The sequence below is a fragment of the Oncorhynchus nerka genome, linkage group LG19, assembly GCF_034236695.1.
Source record: "Oncorhynchus nerka isolate Pitt River linkage group LG19, Oner_Uvic_2.0, whole genome shotgun sequence".
NCBI lineage: Eukaryota > Metazoa > Chordata > Actinopteri > Salmoniformes > Salmonidae > Oncorhynchus > Oncorhynchus nerka.
This window is the reverse complement of record NC_088414.1, coordinates 32,662,072-32,686,754: the sequence shown is the minus strand read 5'-3', so window position 1 is coordinate 32,686,754 and position 24,683 is coordinate 32,662,072. Positions and strand designations below refer to the sequence as shown.

The following is a 24,683-nucleotide window of genomic DNA, read 5'->3' as shown; positions in this document are numbered from 1 at the left end:
CTAAAACACTCATTGCTGACGTGTTACGGTGCTGGGTAATTTCACTAGTCCGCCCCCCCCCTCAGCATCATGACTGCTGTCTTTGTGCTGTGCTGTGAAACACGGCCAGGGTCCACCCACTCCTCAGATTAAGTCATACCCAGCTCCCCCAAATCGTTACTAACCCAGGAAAAGTTAGGAGTCATTACACACCAAAGCACTCTACTCATTCACTTCCCTCTCTCTATCCACCCTCAGGGCAAATGTAATTACCTTAGCCTACTTTTAGGTGCCCCTTTGTCCTAAGTAGAGCGCAATGCTGGATCTAGTACCTAATTATCATACTTGAGTAAAAGTAAAGATACCTTAATAGAAAATGACTCAAGTGAAAGTCACCCAGTAAAATACTACTGGTGTAAAAGTCAAAGTTTTTGGTTTTAAATATATTTAAGTATCAAAAGTATTTAGAACTGCTAAAATATACCGTACTTAAATGTATAAATCATTACACATTCCTTATATTAAGCAAACTACATGGCATAATTTACATCTAGCCAGAGGCACACTCCAACAGACATAATTTACAAATGAAGCATGTGTGTTTAGTGAGTCCACCAGCTCAGAGGCAGTAGGAATGACCAGGGATGTTCTCTTGATAGGTGTGTGAATTGGACCAATTTCTATCCTGCAAAGCATTCAAAATATAACGAGTACTTTTGGGTGTCAGGGAAAATGTATGGAGTACATTATTTTCTTTAGGAATATAGTGTAGTAAAAGTAGCCAAAAATATCAAAGTACAGATACCCCCAAAAACTACTTAAGTAGTACTTTCAAGTATAAATAAATATATATAACTAGGTAAGTTAGTTAAGAACAAATTCTTATTTACAATGTTAGTCTACACCCGCCATACCCGGACGATGCTGGGCCAATTGTGCGCCGCCCTATGGGACTCCCAATCACGGCCAGTTGTGCTACAGCCTGGATTTGAACCAGGGTGTCTGTAATGATGCATCAAGCACTGAGATGGAGTACCTTAGACCGCTGCACCACTTATTTTTGCTTAAGTACTTTACACCACTGGTAGAGTATCCACTTGGCACCCCATTCTTGAAAAACATCTGTTCTAGTTAACATTGGTCAAACTTCCCTCAAAAAAGAACAGTGTAGATTAGACTAAACTGAAACTTTGATTTACGATGCCACCATAACAAATTCTGGGCCATGTGATACAAACCAAGATGGTGAGACGCTCTATTGAGGGAGCCTTATGGGACCGTGAAAATGCTGTTGTCCTGTAGATCCCAGAGTTTGTGTCCTCTAAGGACTGGTTGTCAGTTTGTCTATTTGCACAGACAAAGCTCTTGGAATGTGTCTTCTATTCTGGCACTGCTCTCTTTAGTACTATTGCGGTCTCCAACAGCCAACAGAACACCACACTTCTGCCATCACTTTACCTGGTCCCTAAATTGTAAATAATATTTTGTACAAGATGCCAATGAGTGATACTTTAAAACAATACATCAATCGAATGGAATGTAAAAAATCAAATAAAATCATTTTATTTCCATGTCAAGCTGTACATTACATACATGTGCATGATGTCATGCTACAATACCGGTAATAAGGCAAAGATACTACAGCAAACCAGGCCGAGGGGTTTCCTCTTGCAAGACGAATCTGAACAGTGACACTTGACCTCTGACCCCATAAGCAGCCCCAGACTCTTCCTTGATCCTGAGTTCCCATAGCTCAGCTCTCCAATGGCAGAATCCAACCAGATCTATGGGACTAATTTTCTAAGGGCTCTACATTTAACAAACATTTTTTATTTTAACCTGGGATTGCACCAGACTTTTGAAGAGTCATGTTTCAGGAGAAAACCACACTGCAAGCAGTGGATGAAACAGGCTGTTCTCATCTCCAAGGCTATGCCCCAAGCATACACCATCTAAAGCTTCCACTCTGCCAAGATGCCTCTTTCAACAGTGCCGGCTGAGAAGAGTTGATTCGTGCAATGGCCAGGAGTTGTTTGACCAATAGCACACAACACCTCTGGCAACATATGATGGGCATGACTTCCACAAGTATCTTTTAATCACTGTCGCTGTCACTGTCTTCTTCATCATCTTCTTTCTCTTCCTGTTTTGCCTCAGTCTCTTCCATCAGTCCAGAAAAGAAGTCATCCCCACCCCCATAGGCTTTCTTGCTGAGGGACTTGAGGTTTCCATCTTTCTTCTTCCTCTTCCGGTAGTCACTGACTGTCATGTCGCGGAGACTTGAAATGTCCCAGAACTTGATCATCTGGTCGTGGGCACAGCTCGCCAGAAAACGTGAGTCGCGAGAGCGGGCAATTTGCTCAATAGGCTCCCCAACATGCTGCCCTATGCAGCCCAGTACCCGATTGGGCAGGAGGTTTATGGCACTGTCAAGAGGGAGAGATAGATTCTAATTAGTCTAAGTAAAAACTTCAGTACTGTATCACTGAAAACTAAAAATGGTCCCAAGGAAAAATCAAGCCATGTCATAAGTATGTTTGGCATACTCTTGCCCTCTATAGGAGATTTGAAGAACAACACCTTGCAAAAGAATCTCCCTCAAATCTGTGCTTTGCATGTTATCATCTAATGCAGATGACAACATATTACTTCTAAATAATTAAAGTCTCCAAAACCATTAAACTCTTTAGATCCTATATAAAATCCAACTGAACACTTGTATAACACACCGTATAACTCCATCCATGGAGGCAGCACACAGTATACTGTCTGTAATGGGAACAATGCAGTCCACGGATTCTGCCTTCACTGCGAAGCGGTCACTGGTGGCTCCAAAGCCGTTCCAGTTGAAGATGTACATAGTCCCTTCACTGGAGCCACACACCACCTTCTTCCCTCGCTGTGTGACGAGGCAGGGAACAGTGGACAACTTAAGTTATTGACTCTGAACGTCTTTTTAGATAATGCAAGGATTTCAAGTGTCTCAGCCAGTAGACTAGCCAGTCCTGAACCTTCAGATAAAGAGGATGAGACACTCACTTTCATAATGGCCACCGAGGTAAGGTCCCCACTCTGGAACTCTGACAGGAGCTCAAATCGCCGCCTCTTGATGTTGAAGACCCCCATTGTCCCATCACCACTGTGACATAAAACATCATTCATGTCAGTTGACAAGTCACATCTGTACATGCTAGTCTCAATGAATAGATCCACTGAAAACACTTATTCAATTATCCATCCCGTGTCTGAACTGAACTCTTACCTGGAGGTGAGAAGCATTCTCTTGGCCTGGTCAATAGCAATGCCGCTGATATAGTCATCATGATGCTTCAGGTCCATGAACGATGTGCCCTTCCTCATGTCCCAAACCTTCAGTGTCCCCCCATCATCCCCGGTGGCGAGCACATTCTCATCCACCAGCAGCAGTGCATTGATTGGGACACTGGTCAAATATGGGTGAAGGTGAGAAAACCAGACATTGCAACCACAATAGTGCAATACAATCATTAGGCTCTCTCTGCTTTGGACAGTCTCAGAGTTAAGCAATTCGACAACAGAACATTGAACAAGTGAGGGTATAGAAAAAGAAACAAAAAGCCCTAAACTAGTGACATCAATGGACTAAAGAGACTTTACCTGTGGGCTTTGGCGATGCGTGTGACAAGTTTTCCCCCTTCCACATCCATGAGATGGACTGACTTGTCTTTTGAAACGCTGAACAGTTCTACATACACAGAAAAGGAACTACTGGTTGATGTTTAACCATGTTTAACCAACATAACAGACAGAAGGGCCCAGCAAGTTGTGTTGACCAACATGATGATAAAAATGTATCACAAGAAAAATAAATTCAAGGCAACCAAACCCTACCAGTGATCACACTTACTCTGTCCATCATGAGAGAAAGCAACCTCCCTGCAGGACTTGAGGTGATGTCCAGACGACCATAGCTCCTTGCTCTCCCCCTCTGTGCATGAGTAGGAGTATCTGGGGATGCAAAACAATGACGTTCACTTCCACAATGGCACTTACATTTATGTAAATGTTCATAAGCATCACAAGTGGTTATATTTCTTACACGTAAATATCACCGTCAATATCCCCGGCAGCAAAAATATCTTGTTTTGGATGGAAGGCCAATGTGTTGACAATTGCGTCGAGTTTGATGTCCTCTGGCGTTTCACGAATCCTTGGCTCTCTTGGTTCCTCTACCGGTTCGTCTTCCTAGGAGAATATGATAAAGAAAATACTACTATAATAGGCTGTCATTAAATGTGATGATACCGAAGCACATTAGGCGCGGAGAAGCCTTATAACCTAGTTGCATGCATGATTGCTAATTACCTCAGAACCTTGATCTTTTTTCAAATCATCTTTTGTATCCTCTACCGACTCGTCCTATAGAATGGGATAGAAAAAGACTGTCAGATTGGCTTAATAAAATAGTTGAAATGTGGTGATGTACACATTCGGACTAGAGCTGAAGCATGTATGAATGGTTAGCTAACTTAGCTACCCCGGTATCTTCTGTTTTCAAATCATCAGAACCAGTCATTATCGAAATAGCCCCGACTTCCTGAATAATGTAGGCAAAAACAACACCATTGATAAGTCACAATCACGTTTAGCCATTGACAAAAACTTGTTTAAAGCGGGCTAACACCAGAATTGTCGTATGGTAAAGATACTCGTGGTCTCACCAAGGAAGCCGCCATTATGCATTCTGTAGACGTCAACCAAGCCAAAGATGCATTCAAACCTGCAAATTTTGCAACGTTATTAACGTTGCGAAATTTACCAAAACGTTGCAAAATTAACCAGGCATACCCTCGGTTGGACCAAAAGCGGACAATGCCCATTAGGGCAGCAACAAACGCAAACAGAATGATTGTTTTTTTGTTTGTTTTTTCATAAAAAATACATCATAAAAATCTCTGAAACTGGAAACACTTATCTCCCTCACTAGCTTTAAGCACCAGTTGTCAGAGCAGCTCACAGATTACTGCACCTGTACATAGCCCATCTATAATTTAGCCCAAACAACTACCTCTCCCCTTACTGTATTTATTTATTTTGCTCCTTTGCACCCCATTATTTCTATCTCTACTTTGCACATTCTTCCACTGCAAATCTACCATTCCAGTGTTTTACTTGCTATATTGTATTTACTTCGCCACCATGGCCTTGTTTTGCCTTTACTTCCCTTATCTCACCTCATTTGCTCACATTGTATATAGACTTATTTTTCTACTGTATGACTGTATGTTTGTTTTACTCCATGTGTAACTCTGTTGTTGTATGTGTTGAACTGCTTTGCTTTATCATGGCCAGGTCACAAATGTAAATGAGAACTTGTTCTCAACTTGCCTACCTGGTTAAATAAAGGTGAAATAAAAAAACATTCAGATAAATAAATGTATATAGCTAGTTACACTGAAATAAAACATTTACATTTTTTCGAATGACTCCAACACAGACTGTAAAAAGCTCCAACGACTGCCACACGAGGTCTCCCTCCGCCAAATCCTACACAATTTTATAAATGGTGGATTACATTTCGTTGCTGAGGTTCATATCACATCCCTTTGCTCCTATGAAGCCTACTGCTTAACAGATCATGGGTCCATAGATCAAGGTTTTTAGTGGCCCTAAAGCTAAATTTGATCTTTGGCCTCAACACATAGTGACATCAACCATGGATCTCGAAAGTCGGCTGAGCTAAAGGCAAGGCGTCATCTCAGGGAGCTAACACAAGTCTTCAGTTCTCAGACGGACGAGGTTAATCACCAGAGCGTTATTCACCGAACAACCTCTGTTAATGACTGTATAGTGGGTGCACATTTGTGTTTTTGCCCTAGCAGTACACAGCTCTCCACAGGAACAGGATTAAGAAACACTTCTGTAGTAAATGGTGGTGGGAGAGTGTATATTGCATTAACGAGAATTAGAATTGATTGATTGATTAATGTTGATCACATCTCTGAAAAATAGCTGCCATTAGAAAACATGTGGATATTATTATTATTTTATTATTATGTTTTACGTTTGTATTCTGTTTAGGCTATCTTCATTTGGAAGTATGATATAGCCTACACCTGATAGGCTACCCACATACCCCCAATACTTTAAGGATGACAGCTTCTCCATCCTAGAGGGGGAGAGCAACAATTTCCTGGCCCAGGGACACGTACTCGTCTGTGGTGACCTAAATGCCAGAACTGGACAAGAACCTGATACCCTCAGCACACAGGGGGTACCTGGGGGGGGGACAGCATTCCCTCTCCCATATGCCCCCATAGACACAACTACGACAACATAACCAACAAAAACGGGTCACAACTCGTGCATCTCTGTTGGACGCTGGGTATGTACATACAGTGGCTTGCGAAAGTATTTACCCCCCTTTGTTGCCTTACAACCATTTGTATCATTTGATTTACACATGCCTACCACTTTGAAGATGCAAAATATGTTTTATTGTGAAGCAAACAAGAAATAAGACCAAAAAAAACAGAACTTGCGTGTGCATAACTATTCATCACCCCCAAAGTCAATACTTTGTAGAGCCACCTTTTACAGCAATTACAGCTGCAAGTCTCTTGGGGTATGTCTCTATAAGCTTGGCACAACTAGCCACTGGAATGTTTGCCCATTCTTCAAAGCAAAACTGCTCCAGCTCCTTCAAGTTGGAATGTTTCCGCTAGCGTACAGCAATCTTTACACAGCAATCTGTAAAAAGTCATACCACAGCTTCTCAATTGGATTGAGGTCTGGGCTTTGACTAGGACATTCCAAGACATTTAAATGTTTTTCCTTAAACCACTCGAGTGTTGCTTTAGCAGTATGCGTAGGGTCATTGTCCTGCTGGAAGGTGAACCTCCATCCCAGTCTCAAATCTCTGGAAGACTGAAACAGGTTTTCCTCAAGAATTTCCCTGTATTTAGCGCCATCCATCATTCCTTCGATTCTGACCAGTTTCCCAGTCCCTGCCAATGAATAACATCACCACAGCATGATGCTGCCACCACCATGCTTCACTGTGGGGATGGTGTTCTTGGGTGATGTGAGGTGTTGGGTTTGCGCCAGACATACAGTCTTCCTTGATGGCCAAAAAGCAACATTGTAGTCTCATCTGACTAGAGTTCCTTCTTCCATATGTTTGGGGAGCCTTATGGCAAACACCAAACGTGTTTGCTTATTTTCTTTAAGCAATGGCTTTTTCTGGCCACTCTTCTGTAAAGCCCAGCTCTGTGGAGTGTACTGCTTAAAAAGGTCCTATGGACAGATACTCCAATCTCCACTTTTCAGCTCCTTCAGGGTTATCTTTGGTATCTTTGTTGCCTCTGATTAATGCCCTCCTTGCTTGGTCTGAGTTTTGGTGGACGGCCCTCTCTTGGCAGTTTTGTTGTGGTGCCATATTCTTTCCATTTTTTTAATCATGAATTTAATGGTGCTCCGTGGGATGTTTAAAGTTCGATATTTTTTTATAACCCAACCCTGAGCTGTACTTCTCCGCAACTTTGTCCCTGACCTGTTTGGAGAGCTCCTTGGTCTTCATGGTGCCCCTTGCTTAGTGGTGCCCCTTGCTTAGTGGTGTTGCAGACTGAGGCCTTTCAGAACAGGTGTATATATATATATATATATAAACACACACACACACACACACCATGTGACAATTAGATTGCACACAGGTGGACTTTAATTGACTTCTGAAGGTAATTGGTTGCACCAGATCTTATTTAGGAGCATCATACCAAAGGGGATGAATACATATGCACACACTTTTCCATTTGTAATTTTTTTTAAACAAGTTATTTTTTTCATTTCACTTTTGTGTATGTCCATTACATGAAATCCAAATAAATGCAATTTAAATTACAGGTTGTTATGCAACAAAATAGGAAAAACGTCAAGGGGGATGAATACTTTTGCAAGGCACTGTAGTCAATATTAGGCTTTGAGGGGACTCCTATAGTAGGTACACATAGCTCATCACTTGGCAGTAGTACTGTAGGCTACTTTATCACTGACCTCAATCCAGAGTCTCTTATAGCATTCACAGTCAGTCCACTGACACCCCTATCAGATCACACTCTACTTGAACAGCACTTTGCGCAATCATGAGGCATCAAAGCCAAAGGAACTGAATAATATTAAGACATGCAACAACAAATTCAATCCCTTCTAGACAAATTTCCCAGACAAAATGTTTCACTGTAATAGTGAAGGTGAAAACTTATAAAACATAAACAGGGAAGCTGAGAGGTCAAATATACTATCAAATCTAAAAAATGTCAAGCAGACAACCTAAGAAAATTAACAATGACAAATGGTTTGATGAAGGATGCTAAAACCTAACAAAGAAATTGAGAAACCTGTCCAACCAAAAACATAGACCCAGAAAACCTTGTTGAATCAAATCAAAGTTTATTTGTCACGTGAGCTGAATACAACAGGTGTAGGTAGACCTTACAGTGATGCTTACAAACAGGCTCTAACCAATAGTGCAAAAAAAAGGTATTAGGTGAATAGGTAGGTAAAGAAATAAAACAGTAAAAAGACAGGCTATATACAGTAGCAAGGATATAAAAGTAGCGAGGCTACATACAGTCACCGGTTAGTTAGGCTGATTGAGGTAGTATGTAGATATGGTTAAAGTGTCTATGCATATATGAAGAGAGTAGCAGTAGCGTAAAAGAGGGGTTGGTGGGTGGGACACAATGCAGATAGCCCGGTTAGCCAATGTGCGGGAGCACTGGTTGGTCGGCCCAATTGAGGTAGTATGTACATGAATGTATAGTTAAAGTGACCATGCATATATGATAAACAGAGAGTAGCAGCAGCGTAAAAATAGGGGTTGGTGGGGGGGGGGACACAATACAAATAGTCCGGGTAGCCATTTGATTACCTGTTCCGGAGTCTTATGGCTTGGGGGTAAAAACTGTTGAGAAGCCTTTTTGTCCTAGACTTGGCACTCTGGTACCACTTGCCATCTGGTAGTAGAAAGAACAGGCTATAACTGGGGTCTTTAACAATTTTAGGTTCTTCCTCTGACACCGCCTGGTGTAGAGGTCCTGGATGGCAGGGAGCTTAGCCCCAGTGATGTACTGGGCTGTACACACTACTCTCTCTAGTGCCTTGCGGTCAGAGGCCGAGCAATTACCGTGCCAGGCAGTGATGCAGCCAGTCAGGATACTCTCCATTTTGCAGCTGTAGAACCTTTTGGGGATCTCAGGACCCATGCCAAATCTTTTTAGTTTCCTGAGGGGGAATAGGCTTTGTCGTGCCCTCTTCACGACTGTCTTGGTTTGTTTGGACCATTCTAGTTTGTTGTTGTGGACACCAAGGAACTTGAAGCTCTCAACCTGCTCCACCGCAGCCCCGTCGATGAGAATGGGGGCGTGCTCGGTCCTCCTTTTCCTGTAGTCTACAATAATCTCCTTAGTCTTGGTTACGTTGAGGGACAGGTAGACAAGTGAAAATTATGGTCAGTAAAGAAAACTTTAAGCTTATCACTCAATTTTAAAAAATTGTGTCAATACTTTGCCCCTTGATAACCAGCACACTTCTGTATGTTGTAAAAGCGTTACATGGTCGCTGCCCATATCATTGCATAATGCAGAAAATACACAAGAGTTCAGGGGCCTTGCTTTAACAAAGTTCACCATTTTCACTGTAGTGTCCAAAACATCTTTCAAGCGGTCAGGCATTCCCTTGGCAGCAAGAGCCTCTCGGTGGATGCTGCAGTGTACCCAAATGGCATCGGGAGCAACTGCTTGCACGCTCGTTACCACTCCACTATGTATCCCTGTCATGGCTTTTGTGGCATCAGTACAGATACCAACACATCTTGACCACCAAACTCCATTTGATGTCTCAAAGCTGTCCAGTACGTCAAACATATCCTCTCATGTTGTCCTGGTTTCCAAAAGAGGATGTCTTCCTTAATTAACCCCCCATAAACGTAGAGGACATATACCAGGAGCTGTGCCAAGGCCACCACGTCTGTTGACTCATCCAGCTGTAACGCATATAATTCACTGGCCTGTATGCAAAGCAGTAATTTCAAAACATCTCCTGCGATGTCACTGATGCGTTGTGAAACAGTGTTTGATGAAGGCATTGTCTGTATAGTTTTTAGGGCCTTTTCCCCCAGAATTGTCCCAGCCATATCTGCGGCAGCAGGAAGAATTAAGTCCAATAGTATGGGGCTTGCCTGTCCTAGACACTTGGTAGCTCACCATATAAGATGCTCCTTGTCCCTTCTTATTATTGTTATCTTGTTACGTCAGATTTCCTCCTCTTCGTCATTTTAATGGAAAAACTGAACACTTTCAAAACCACAAAGTGACAACTGTGACTCTACTGAACCACTGTGCTAACAAGCAACTGAGGCCTTTCAGAACAGGTGTATATATATATATATAAACACACACACACACACCATGTGACAATTAGATTGCACACAGGTGGACTTTAATTGACTTCTGAAGGTAATTGGTTGCACCAGATCTTATTTAGGAGCATCATACCAAAGGGATTGAATACATATGCACACACTTTTCCATTTGTAATTTTAGACAATAAACAATAACTCACAACCCACAATGACAAAACAGGCTACCGAAATATGGTTCCCAATCAGAGACAATGACTAACACCTGCATCTGATTGAGAACCATATCAGGCCAAACACAGAAACAGACAAACTAGACATACACCATAGAATGCCCACTCAGATCACACCCTGACCAAACAAAACATATAAACATACAAAGCAAACTATGGTCAGGGCGTGACATATCTTTTACTTTTGTACAGGTCTTACTCCTCAAAAGTCGTCTTTATTCTCGCAAAAAAACCTCCTGTGGCTTATTTTTCAAATGGTCATGTTTCGTTTCTAAATGTCTGCACAAGAGTGAAGATTTCCTGCGAGAGAGTAACGGTTAATGGGATTGAATGTTAACTATTTGACTAGGCTACCTGTATTTGACATTGTGTTGTTATTTCGCTGAACACTAGATGGTTTAAGTTTATTTTTGGCAGTGAAACGAGGCTACTCAGGCGAGAAAAAACCTCACCCAAATGTATAGCCCCGTTGGAAAATGTACTGTTTGAAAATGTGAAGAAAATGTTATCTATATTTCTAAAATATTTTTATTTGGCATTGCGAGTACCCCAGTTTAGGAATACCTGCCCTAGAACACACAAAAAACTATACATACCTCGGCCTAAACATCAGCGCCACAGGTAACTTCCATAAAGCTGTGAACGATCTGAGAGACAAGGCAAGAAGGGCCTTCTATGCCAACAAAATGAACATAAAATTCGACATACCAATTAGGATCTGGCAGACCTGGCTCTCAAGAGAAGACAGGCTATGTGCACGCTGCCCAAAAAATGAGGTGGAAACTGAGCTGCACTTCCTAACCTCCTGTCAAATGTATGACCATATTAGAGACACATATTTCCCTCAGATTACACAGATTTACAAATAATTTGAAAACAAACCATTTTGATAAACTCCCATATCTATTGGGTGAAATACCACAGTGTGCAATGACAGCAGAAAGATGTGTGACCTGTTACCAAAAGAAAAGGGCAACCAGTGAAGAACAAACACCACTGTAAATACAACCCATATTTATGTTTAACTATTTGCGCATCACTACTACGCTGTATATAGACATAATATGACATTTGAAATGTATTTATTACTTTAATGTTTACTGTAAATTTGTTATAGTTTATTTCACTTTTGTTTATGATCTATTTCACGTGATTTGGCAATGTAAAGATATGTTTCCCATGTCAATAAAGCTCCTTAAATTGAATAGTTAAAATACAAAGCCTTGTGAAGGCACTAGGACCCAGGGCCTTTTGTTTTGCCTTTTGAATGCCACTGTACAAGGAGGCGGGTGTTGTTGGGAAAGAGGTAGGCTGTCTGTCATAGAGGTTACTATCATCAGTTCGTGATAATTAGCGGATTTTGATGACTTGATAATGGCAGAGATGTTATCAGGCACATGATTTGTTATAGGGTTTTGCTATTCGGCGAACACTCGCGGCCGGACAAGGTCGAAAACCGGAAAAATAGACCACGCATCTAATTTACACCATGGCTACTGAGTTGACCATTTCAGAATCAGCAGTCCCGTTGAGTGAGCCCCATCAGGTTGAAGACGAAGAGCATTGGCTGTATGGGGGTGAATATACAATGTATCCACATGGATACACAAGGCATGCGCTAAACAGTTCCCTCAGATGTTGATCAAGATTAATTGAGACAGTTAACAAACGCACAACACCAACCACCGGCTTCACGGATGATGCTTGGTCCAAAACATATAGGAACCCTACGCAATTGCACATTTTTGCACATCTAGTGGTGCCTTTTTTGTGGAGTGTTTTGATTTATCTTAGGATGCACACCTAAGATGATTTTATCATGTACATTTTCCCCTGCAAAATCTGCAGTATGGTTTGGCAGCTCAGCCCAAAAATTGGCTCCAAAACGCTCTTGTCTTAAATGCTAGGCGACTGGCAATAAATGCATCGACCTTCAATCATCATGTCATCTTTTCTTAGGGGAAAACACCAAGAAACAAAATGCCCCGAGGGTTTGCCTGGGTAAGAATGTAACTTTCCTGCTCACTTTGATCCTCTCACCCAAATTCACTCAAGGCACATGATGTTCCAAATATTATTTGACATGCTATTACAATGTAACTACAATAATTCCCCCCTCTGCTTATTAGGCCTGGTGACTCCCTTCAGCTGACTTCAATGGGCAATACCCTTCAGCTGACTTCAATGGGCAATACCGAAGAGAAGGATGCTGCATCACAGGCATGGCATGGGGGCAATATCATCTACATTTCTTATCACATAGATAAATAGTTAGTTCTAAAACATTTTCACAATGTAGTCTAAAGAGTTACCATTGTATCTTAACAGCTGGTGTAAGTTGTTACATAATAGTACACCGGTGTTATTAGTTGCATAGCTTTTCTCTCGGAGAAAATGGATATTCCAAAACCTCTGATGGTTCATTCATACTGTAACACAGCGATGAGATCCAACCAATAGAAATAGAGCAACCTCTCACAGGCAACCAATGAGGTGTGTGTTGGTTTACGTAATGGTGCAGGTGTGAGCGTTCATTTTGTAGTGTTAACCCTATCAGTCCCGAGACTCCATCAAAAATCTGCTTATCTGACTTTCATTTATCTGCATGTCCAGACTTTATATTTAGCCTCACAATTAAGTGTTTTACCATTTTCTTTTCAGGACAACAAGGGATTTAAGTAGAACACAAAACTATTTAACATAAACAGTTGTATTCATGCGTTTTTTTGACAAATGTCAATGAAATAAAACTAGGTCCGTCAAAGCAAAAACCTGATAAAAATGTATTTGTATGAATGCTGTAATTACAGAAATGGTTTGCTTACTGGGAAATGAATATCCAACTTGTCAGTGACAACTGTGTGAAGTTTGGAGTTCATGACAGCAGCTATATGTGAGCTTATTACAGTATTATAGACCCTTTGTCCTGGGATTTCCTATGATCTATGTAGAAGAACCCCTTACCTTCTAACGACTCTTCCCTTACGGAAACAATTGTAGTTAGAGTGAAGTACAACTGCAGTATGCTGCAAATACTGCGTCCAAAATAACACTGTTTTTTACTGCAGTAATTTTGCAGTGTAACTGCAGTATAAATGCAATTCAACTGCAGTTATTTTGCAAATTACTGTGTCCAGAATACCACAGTTGACTGCAGTTACTGCACTTTTACGGCAGTTTCAAAACTGCAATCTTGTTTTTTTTAAGGGTTGTGTAGCTTGTTAGCGTCACAGAGCAAAACATGCTTGTGTTTGTGAGAGTCTCATCTTTTCATAGATAGCTTTTAATAGTTTGTAGCGTAAACCATTCAGACCATTCGGGATCTGCCCTTTTCTCAGAAACACAGCTTTAGCTCAGGCCCCGTTAATCACATAGACTAATGGATGGTATCTACGGATTCAGAAGAAATAGACTAATCCAATGGTACAACCTACTGTAGCTCAAAGACACAATGTTTAAAAGGGGCTAGAAGTACAAAATGGGCGACTCAACGGGGTTAATGTTACTATGCTCCTCCCTTTTTTCAACAGGAAGCCAAGGGTACTGAAGGTGAAGAGGAGGAGGACAGTGACAGTGATGACGAGGATGACGTCAAGGTCACCATTGGTAACATCAAAACTGGTGCACCTTCCTACATGTAAGTGTACTTGCGCATCCCGAGAGACAGTTGCTTTTCCAAAAAACTGTGTTAAGTCAGAGGGTTAAATACAGAGCCTTCAGAAAGTATTCCCACCCCTTGACTTTTTCCTCATTTTGTTGTGTTACAGCCAGAATTTAAAATTGATTACATTTAGATTTTGTGTTACTGTCCTACACTCAATACCCCATAATGTCAAAGTGGAATTATGTTTTTAGACATTTTTACAAATTAATACAAAATTTAAAGCTGAAATGTCTTGAGTCAATAAGTATTCAACCCCTTTGTTATGGCAAGCCTAAATAAGTTCAGGAGAACATTTTTTATCTGTAAGGTCCCTCGTGGATTTCAAACACAGATTCATGGTTTTCAAATGCCTCGCAAAGAAGGACATCTATTGGTAGATGGGTAAAAAAAAAGCAGACATAGAATATCCCTTTGAAGATGATGAAGTTATTAATTACACTTTGGATGATGTATCAATACACCCAGTCACTACAAAGATACAGGTGTCCTTCCTAATTCAGCTGCCGGAGAGGAAAGAAACCGCTCAGGGATTTCACCATAAGGCCAGTGGTAACTTGAAAACAGTTTCAGAGTTTAATGGCTGTGACAGGAGAAAACTGAGGATGGATCAACAACATTGTAGTTACTCCACAATACTAACCTAAATGACAAAGTGAAAAGAAGGAAGACTGAACAGAATAAAAATATTCCAAAACATCCATATTGTTTGCAACAAGGCACTAAAGTAATTCTGCAAATAATGTGGCAAAGAAATTAACGTTATGTCCTGAATACAAAACATTATGTTTGTGGCAAATCCAACACCACACATCACTGAGCACCACTCTTCATATTTTCAAGCATGGTGGTGGGCTGCATCATGTTATGGGTATGTTTGTCATCGGAAAGAACTAGGGAGGTTTTTTTTATAAAAAGAAAATGGAATAGAGCTAAGCACAGGCATAATCCTAGAGGAAACCCTGGTTCAGTCTTTTTTTCCAACAGACTCTAGGAGACAAATTCACCTTTCACCAGGACAATAACCTGAAACACAAGGCAAATATTGTATAATCCAGGTGTGCAAAGCTCTTACAGACTTACCCAGAAAAACCTGCAGCTGTAATCGCTGCTAAAGGTGATTCTAACATGTATTGACTCAGGGGATTGAATACTTACGTAAATGAGATATTTCAGTATTTCATTTTAAATACATTTGCAAAAATGTCAAAAACATGTTTTCACTTTGTCATTTATGGGGTATTGTGTGTAGACAGGTGAGGGTAAAATAAAAAGTACATTCAAAATGTAATACATTTTGAAATACATTTTGAAATCAGGCTGTAACACAACAACATTTGGAATGTCAAGGGGTGTGAATACTTTCTGAGGGGCTGTGTAAACTGCTGTAATGAATAATAAAGACAGTATCACACTTGATTTAAAATCTGGGGAGCTAATGAAGGCCACTGGATACATTTTTTAAAAATCTTTCTGAATCTCTGCAGGGGAACGGGCATGAACCTGAGCTTGAAACCAGCTCGTTGCTATGCCTCAGCAGCAGCCAGTGAGTGAACTCGTCCTGTTTTGGGGGATTATTTAAGGTGGGCAATAATGGTTTTATTGTATTTGTTGACTAATTCATAATGTTACTGTTTTGCTACAAGTTAAGCTGCAGCCCAAAGGGATAGATATAGAGACACTAGGGGCCTTCAATGGTGCACCAGTTGTGGAGGTGGAAATGGACATCTTTGAGGACAAACCATGGAGAAAGCCAGGTAAGGGGGTTGTTGAAATAAAATTGCTGCAGATTGTTACAACATCAATTTGTTATTTTGTATGTTGTTCTGTCTCTAGGTGCCGACCTCTCAGACTACTTCAACTATGGTTTTAATGAGGAAACGTGGAAGGGATACTGTGAGAGACAGCGCAGACTACAGCTTGGCCTGGAGCCCAGTGCTCCTCTCAGTTTTGAAAACAAGATAACAGTGAGTCCTCAAAACATTGATTAATTATACCTACTTTATCACACTACTGTAAAACTTTGTGTTTGTCTCCAAACAGTGATGGTTAACACCTGCATTGCTTGCTGTTTGGGGTTTTAGGCTGGGTTTCTGTACAGCACTTTGATATATCAGCTGATGTAAGAAGGGCTATATAAATACATTTGATTTGATTTGTTAAGAGTAATTAACCTTTAAGATAGAATCCTGAAATGATACAATAACAAAGCGCCACCCTGCCTCAGTTTTGGTAAAAAGCTGAGAGATGGGCCTGAAGAAATGTAACCACTCTCAAATTCAAGACAAAGCTACAAAGTTATTATTACAAATTATATTTTTAACAATGTTTTCAGGCTATGTAGTATTTGTTTACATTTACATTCTTTACAAACACTGGAGTGAAACAAGCTTATATTTTGGGTTCTGATAGGGTATGACAGTTGAACTAAGCTCATGAGGCATTTATAAGTTATATTCTTCAAGAATTAATGGGTATATACAGTGCATTCAGAAAGCATTCATAGCCCTTAACCTTTTCATAACTTTTTCCACATTTTGTTGTGTTACAGCCTGAATTTAAAATGAATTCAATTGAGATTGTTTTTGTCATTTGTCTACACACAATACCCCATAATGTCAATGTGGAATTGTGTTTTAAGATATTTTTACAAATTAATAAAAAATTGAAAGCTGAAATGTCTTGAGTCAATAAGTATTCAACCCCTTTGTTTTGGCGAGCCTAAATAAGTTCAAGAGTAAAATTGTGCTTAATAAGTCACATAATAAGTTGCAGGGACTCACTCTGTGTGCAACAATAGTGTTTAACATGATTTTTCAATGGCCACCTCATCTCTGTACCCCACACATACAATTATCTGTAAGGCTCCTTAGTCGAGCAGTGAATTTCAAACACAGATTCAACCACAAAGACCATGGAGATTTTCCAATGCCTTGCAAAGAAGGGCACCAATTGGTAGATGGGTAAAAAAAATTAAAAGCAGACAGTGAATATCCCTTTGAGCATAGTAAAGTTATTCAGTACACTTTGGATGGTGTATCAATTCATCCAGTCACTACAAAGATACGGGCGTCCTTCCGAAGAGGAAGGAAACCGCTCAGGGATTTTACCATGTCAATGGTGACTTTAAAACAGTTCCAGAGTTTAGTGGTTGTGATAGGAGAAAACTGAGATGGAGAAACATTGTCGTTACTCCACAATACTAACCTAATTGATAGTGTGAAAAAAAGAAAGCCTGTACAGACTAAAAATCTTCCAAAACATGCAGGCGTTAAAGTAATTCTACAAAAAATTAACTTTTTGTCCTGAATTCAAAGTGTTATGTTTGTGGCAAATCCAATACAACACATTACTGAGTACCGCTCTTCATATTTTGACGCATAGTGGTGGCTGCATCATGTTATGGGTATGCTTGTAGTCGTTAAGGACTGGGGAGTTTTTCAGGATAAAAAATAAACGGAATGGAGTTAAGCACAGGCAAATCCTAAAGGAAAACCTGGTTCAGTCTGTTTTCCACCAGACACTGGGTGATGAATTCACCTTTCACCAGGACAATAACCTAAAACACAAGGACAAATCTACACTGGAGTTGCTTACCAAGAACACAGTGAATGTGTCTGAGTGGCCGAGTTACAGTCTTGACTTAAATCTGCTTGAAAATCTATGGCCAAGACTTGAAATGGTTTTCTAGCAATGATCAACAACCTTGAAGAATTTTGACATTTTTGAAAATAATAATTGGCAAATATTGTACAATCCAGGTGTGCAAAGCTCTTAGAGACTTATTCAGAAAGACTCACAGTGTGTAATCGCTGCAAAAGGTGATTCTAACATGTATTGACTCAGGGGTGTGAATACTTTGGTAAATAAGATATTTCTGTATTTCATTTTCAATAAATGTGCAAACATTTCTAAAAGCATGCTTTAACCTTTTCATTATGAGATATTGTGTGTCGATGTGTGAGAGAAAAAAAAATGTCATTAATTTTGAATTCAAGCTGTAACAAACACAACAAATGTGGAATAAGTCAAGGGGTATGAATACTTTCTAAAGGCACTGTATCATTCATTTATAAGTCAAAAAATGTATGTAGCAATTAATGATTATATCTTTAATCATGAAGAAAGACAGGAAATGTAGTTATGTGAACTGAAATAAAATAGACTGGCCCAGCCAAGGAAAAGCTGCTGTTTCCTGTGTCAGATTTCTCATACCACACTTAAATCAAGACCAGACCCCACTGGATTTGGCCCCAAGTCAAATAATACATTAATAATTCCATTGATAATAATAATAATAATAGTCTATCTTATTTCTAAATGTGATATAGTACTAACATAGATTTGATTATATTTAACAGTGATATTTTGCGGGTGGGAAATAATTGGATAATTGTTTTATTTTCGAGGTTCAGCAGGGAAGGGCAACCACTTTAGAAAAGGATACAGAACCGTCTTCCATCAAGCCTGATTACAAGCCAGACTTTCCCCCTGCTTCAGTCCTGGCCCTCGCTGCCAACAGACTGAAGGCAGGACCCCCACCTAACAGGTAAACACGTCAGAGGGATTCAGACTGTTAAACAGCCATCACTAACAGAGAGAGGCTGCTGCCTACATACCGACTTGAAATAATTTGCCACTTTAATAAATGGATCACTAGTCACTTTAATAATGGCACTTTAATAATGTTTACATATCTTGCATTACTCATCTCATATGTATGTACAGTATTTTATACCATCTATTGCATCTTAGCCTATGCCGCTCTGTCATTGCTCATCCATATATTTCTATGTAAACTCAGCAAAAAAAGAAACATCCCTTTTTCAGGATCCTGTCTTTCAAAGATAATTAGTAAAAATCCAAATAACTTTACTTTTTTTTTTATTGTAAAGGGTTTAAACACTGTTTCCCATGCTTGTTCAATGAACCATAAATAATTAATGAACATGCACCTGTGGAACAGTCGTTAAGACACTAACAGCTTACAGACGGTAGGAAATTAAGGTCACAGTTATGAAAACTTAGGACACTAAAGAGGCCTTTCTACTGACTCTGAAAAACACCAAAAGAAAGATACCCAGAGTCCCTGCTCATCTGCGTGAACGTGCCTTAAGCATGCTGCAAGGAGGCATGAGGACTGCAGATGTGGCCAAGGCAATAAATTGCAATGTCCGTAGTGTGAGACATCTAAAACGGCGCTACATGGAGGCAGAACGGACAGCTGATCGTCCTCACAGTGGCAGACCACGTGTAACAACACCTGCACAGGATCAGTACATCCAAACATCACACCTGCGGGACAGGTACAGGATGGCAACAACAACTGCCCGAGTTACACCAGGAATGCACAACCCCTCCATCAGTGCTCAGACTGTCCACAATAGGCTGAGAGAGGGTGTACTGAGGTCTTGTAGGCCTGTTATAAGGCAGGTCCTCACCAGACATCACTGGCAACAACATTGCCTATGGGCACAAACCCACCGTGCTGGACCAGACAAGACTAGCAAAAAGTGCTCTTCACTGACAAGTCGCATTTTTGTTTCACCAAGGGTGATGGTCGGATTTGCGTTTATCGTCGAAGGAATGAGCGTTACACCGAGGCCTGTACTCTGGAGCAGGATCTATTTGGAAGTGGAGGTTCCGTCATGGTCTGGGGCGGTGTGTCACAGCATCATCGGACTGAGCTTGTTGTCATTGCAGGCCATCTCAACGCTTTGCATTACAGGGAAGACATCCTCCTCCTTCATGTGGTACCCTTCTTGCAGGCTCATCCTGACATTTACCCTCCAGCATGACAATGCCACCAGCCATACTGCTTGTTCTGTGCGTGATTTCCTGCAAGACAGGAATGTCAGTGTTCTGCCATGGGCAGCGAAGAGCCCGGATCTCAATCCCATTGAGCACGTCTGGGACCTGTTGGATCGGAGGGTGAGGGCTAGGGCCATTCCCCCCAGAAATGTCCTGGAACTTGCAGGTGCCTTGGTGGAAGAGTGGGGTAACATCTCACAGCAAGAACTGGCAAATCTGGTGCAGTCCATGAGGAGGATATGCACTGCAGTAGTTAATGCAGCTGGTGGCCACACCAGATACTGACTGTTACTTTTAATTTTGACCCCCCCTCCCTTTGTTCAGGGACACATTATTCCATTTCAGTTAGTTACATGTCTGTGGAATTTGTTCAGTTTATGTTTCAGTTGTTGAATCTTGTTATGTTCATACAAATATTTACACATGTTAAGTTTGCTGAAAATAAACACAGTTGACAGTGAGAGGACTTTTTTGTTGTTGCTAGGTTTATATATTCCATTCCTTTACTTAGATTTGTGTGTATTATGTAGTTGTTGTGAAATTGTTAACTTACATGTTAGATATTGCTGCACTGTCGGAACTAGAAACACAAGCATTCTGCTACCATCGCAATAACATCTGCTAACCATGTGTATGTGACCAATAACATTTGATTTTATTTGAAGAAAACATGTTAATAAAGTTATGCTTAAATATGGAAGTAATAACCTCTACCTGTTCAAGCATCACACCAACTCGGTCTTGTCTCCCACAATATTCCAAGGCTCCAGCTTAACAGTATGTATACAATGTCAGTTTGGCATAGAGGAAAGGGCGGTGTTGGGACATTCGGCTTTCTTACATCACTGCCTTATCCTCTTTTTGCGTTATTAGCTTGTTGTCCTAACGTAAACATTACTGGACACAAAATAGTAGCTAGCAAGATGGAGATCACAGGGGTTATTTTTCATGAGTGCATTTCGCAAGTGGCTAGTTTGCATCAACCACCTTCACTAAAACCACTACAAAGGTTTTGCCTGCAAACTTTGGTTTCGAATCGTGACATTCTGGCATATCTGCCTCGTGATTTATTGGCTTTAAACATTTTTTTTGTCTCAATCATTAATCCCAGACCAAGTGCTGTTGCTGCCCTAGGTCTGGGATCTACGAGGCTAACTCAGATCCGGTACAACATTTTCCTCAAAAGAACTGGATTGTAAAGAGCTACGCTTGTTAAATACTTATTTTACACTTGGTAGAGAAATCATGTGAAGCATAAATGGCTCCTGACTGCAGTGAGAAAGAGTACAGATGTCTGTCATCTCTTTCTGTAGGAAATTGGGTGGAACTATTGATGTGATTGGTGGACAGACAGGAGCCATTCGCCGGGTTGAAGGCCGAAGGAGGGAAATGCAGGAACAGAATCCTATCCAGGTTAATCTGTTCACACATTCAGTGATTTTATGTGATGAAGTCAAAGATAACTGCAGGTTAAGGAGAGTAAGACACACACCTACACCTATTGTTCTGCATCATTCAATGTTCTCAACAACTCTGCAGGTGCTCGGAGACCATGGTAACAAGGTACAACCCTTGGTTCCACCAGCAGGACCTCCTCTTCCTCTTCCAATGGGTATGCCCCCACCACACTTCCTGCATCCTCCTCCACCAGTATCTGGTATGCCCCCACCTCTTCACCCCCAGGTAAGGTATCATTCTTTATCCAGAACATGAATGAAAGCATACCAAATGCATAGTCTTGTGATATGATAAGGAGAGCCATGAGAAATTATAACATAATGTTATAATACCTTTACATGTTTGGTCTCATTCTCAGGTATGCCCCCACCTTCCATTACAGGTAAGTTTTTATAGCTAGACCACAAAACTCTGTGTAGTCCTTAGTTTCTCAGAGGATGCAAGAGAACTGCATTTTTATTGTAGTATGATAATATTATACAACATGATTTGAAATGGCTATAAACATGCATAAACATTAATCTAGAAATGTAATCTGAATGTCTATGCTACATAGTTATACTCAATATCAAATATTTGTTGTTTGGTGATGATTACATACTGCTTTTCCCCTAGGCCTGTTCCTACCTCCCCTTGCTCCTCCCCCTACCTTGATGATGCCACCTGTGGATAGGTATGTGAGAGTCAATAGACTAATTAAAATGTACTAATGCATTAATAAGGCAATACGTTCAGACGCTGCTCTAAAGCCACGCCCAACTCCAAAATGTCTGCAAACCGGTTTGCCGGGCCACTCTTTTGATGATAGGACAGGTACCTCTGCTGTGCTATCAACCATAGCCACGGGAAGTAGGGGTGCTGAGGGTGCTGCAGTACCCCCTGAATTTTTGTATCTCTCACAAAAGTAGTGCACTAGGCATTTAATAGTCCTGTATTAGCAGACCAATATAGCAGTCTGTAGGCCATGCTAAAAATTATTTCTGAAACAATTTGTGGCACCCCCACCCCAAAACATCTTCCTGCAGCTCTACTATGGACTGCAGTGAGGCATCAGACTCAGACAACTTCTGTTTCATAAGCAGTACCAGTCAGAGCCTCTCTTTACTCTGCCGCATTTGTGTGAATGTTTAAGTGATGGTCTTAATCCTGACAATTTGTCCTTCCCTGAATTACAGCAGTAGAGCCCCTCTTCCTTTTGGATACAACAGTGGAGGTATGTATCGTGTTTACCTGGCAGGTTCAAAATACAATTGTCATGCCTTATACTCCACACATCAAATAACTTCCCCTTGTATTGCAGTTAATGCAGTGTATTTTCTTTCAGAGTCAAGCTTCATTAGCTACCCTCCAGTCTCATCATCACACATGCCTTGGGGCTCTGTGATGGAGAAGGGGGGGGAAGACAGAGGACGAGGGCATTGGGAGTACCAAGGAAGTCATAGAGAAAGAGACAGAGATCAAGAGAGAGGTCATACTCCAACCACCAGCGAATATAAGTGCGTAAACAAAGAAAAAGAAAGTTAAACAGTGTAGATACATTTGCTTATGTTTTGTGGTGAAATTGAACCTTCGCATGCCTTAACTTTCTCTCATCTGTCCTGATATCTGGCCTAGTGAGGATGACCGTTACCACTACTACAGCCATGATCGAGAGAGTGAGCGAGAATTTGAGCACAGTTACCTTCATGTTCACGACAGCAGCGGTGGGCGTAGCAGGGAGAGGGAGGAGCATCAGCGAGACAGACGCCATCGTGACAAGGAGGAGAGTGGTAAACACAAGTCTTCCAAACGGTGAGGGAAACTTAGTATTGTCAGATTGAGAAAAAGGTAAATGCAGTAGGACAGAATTTGTGGTTTATTGCAAATATATTATACACACTGGTTAGGTTTTACTTTACTGGCCTACATTTATGAGATTGATGAACATAAGCTACATTGATAAGCTTGTGGTTCTTTTTCACTAGCAATGTGTGGTTACTCACTTTAAGACTTAAGATAAACGCGTACAAAAATGTTAACAGAATTATATTATATTATTAATTTCCTTACAGCAAGCAGCATGATGATGAGGGGGAGGGTCATCGCAGACACAAGCACAAGAAAAGCAAACGCAGCAAAGAGGACAAGGATGTCCCAGAGGATATGTTGGGGCGTGGGGAAGAGCACAAGGACTGAAAAAGGCAGAACATTGCGGCTCCATGGCTAGTTCTTTAATCTTTGTAATAAGAAAATGACCATGGCTAGACAATTTTGATTTCTTGTAAGGAAAAATTGAATATGAAATGTCCATTTCAAGTGAAGTGATTGGAATCAAGAAAGAGATTCCAATCTAATGGCTTCTTAAGTTGTTTCAATGGTGTGTAGCCTAAAATACAAATGTAATCATACGAGAATGTTGATCATGGACATTCTCAACTGCATCATTACATTGTCCAGATTCACAATTGTCACTGTTAGGACAGGCCCCATCTTGCTTTGTCATATTGTAAATATATAGAATGTAATTTATTTGCCAGAAGCCATTTCAAACACTGTGTTGATACCACTTTTTCTAAAAAAATATTAGTTGATACAGATATGTCATCATGTAGATTAGATTCAAACTATAAAAATGTGTCCTATCTTCTGACATTCTGGCACAGAGTAGCATGGTATAATATAATACTGTATACTGTCGCCTCTCTTTACATTAAACTAAATCCTGACCTGGGCTTTACTATTTTTTTGTAATCTGTGACCATCGACCACTTCAACTATGCGTAGCGTAGTTTGTAATCACTGCAGGGTTTGAGAATTCACCCAATAAAAATACAGCAAATTCTAATTTTGTCTATGTCCAACAATTGCATGTAAAGTAGTGGTGATGAACCATCAGGTCATGGTACTGTAGACTTCTCATTTGACATTTGTTACATTTTGAAGGGTGCTATGACAATGTTGATTAGGCATATTCAAATTGATTTCATGGGATTTAGATTATAATAGGAAATCATGTTGCATTTTATCTGCAATGTTTAAAATGATTGTGCCCCTTCTGAATAAACCCCTTATTACAAAGGCATTCGTGGGAGGTAGAAGTTGCACCTTCCACTGATACAGGGTCAGATATATTTGAGGTCCCATTGATTGTTGAGATTAAGGATGG

General features: G+C 40.6%; 1 protein-coding gene and 1 pseudogene across 1 annotated transcript; one reads left to right on the top strand and one right to left on the bottom strand.

The window, feature by feature from the left end:
* Positions 1-1,514: 1,514 nt before the first annotated feature.
* On the bottom strand, positions 1,515-4,720 carry wdr55 (WD repeat domain 55). The gene is made up of 10 exons (XM_029620907.2): positions 4,680-4,720; positions 4,496-4,555; positions 4,324-4,377; positions 4,058-4,203; positions 3,866-3,966; positions 3,616-3,703; positions 3,242-3,421; positions 3,019-3,118; positions 2,709-2,878; positions 1,515-2,405 (listed from the first exon to the last, which is right to left on the bottom strand). The coding sequence occupies exons 1-10, from the start codon at positions 4,692-4,694 to the stop codon at positions 2,075-2,077; spliced, it is 1,245 nt and encodes a 414-aa protein (XP_029476767.1). The 5' UTR covers positions 4,695-4,720; the 3' UTR covers positions 1,515-2,074.
* Positions 4,721-11,873: 7,153 nt separating this feature from the next.
* Positions 11,874-24,350, top strand: LOC115147057 (pre-mRNA 3'-end-processing factor FIP1-like; annotated as a pseudogene).
* The last annotated feature ends 333 nt before the right edge of the window (positions 24,351-24,683 follow it).

Coding starts and splice junctions, on each gene's coding strand:
- wdr55 (XM_029620907.2), bottom strand. Junction 4,378..4,495: donor TGAAAACAGAAGATACCGGG/GTAGCTAAGTTA, acceptor CCCATTCTATAG/GACGAGTCGGTAGAGGATAC. Junction 3,422..3,615: donor CGCATCGCCAAAGCCCACAG/GTAAAGTCTCTT, acceptor ATATTTGACCAG/TGTCCCAATCAATGCACTGC.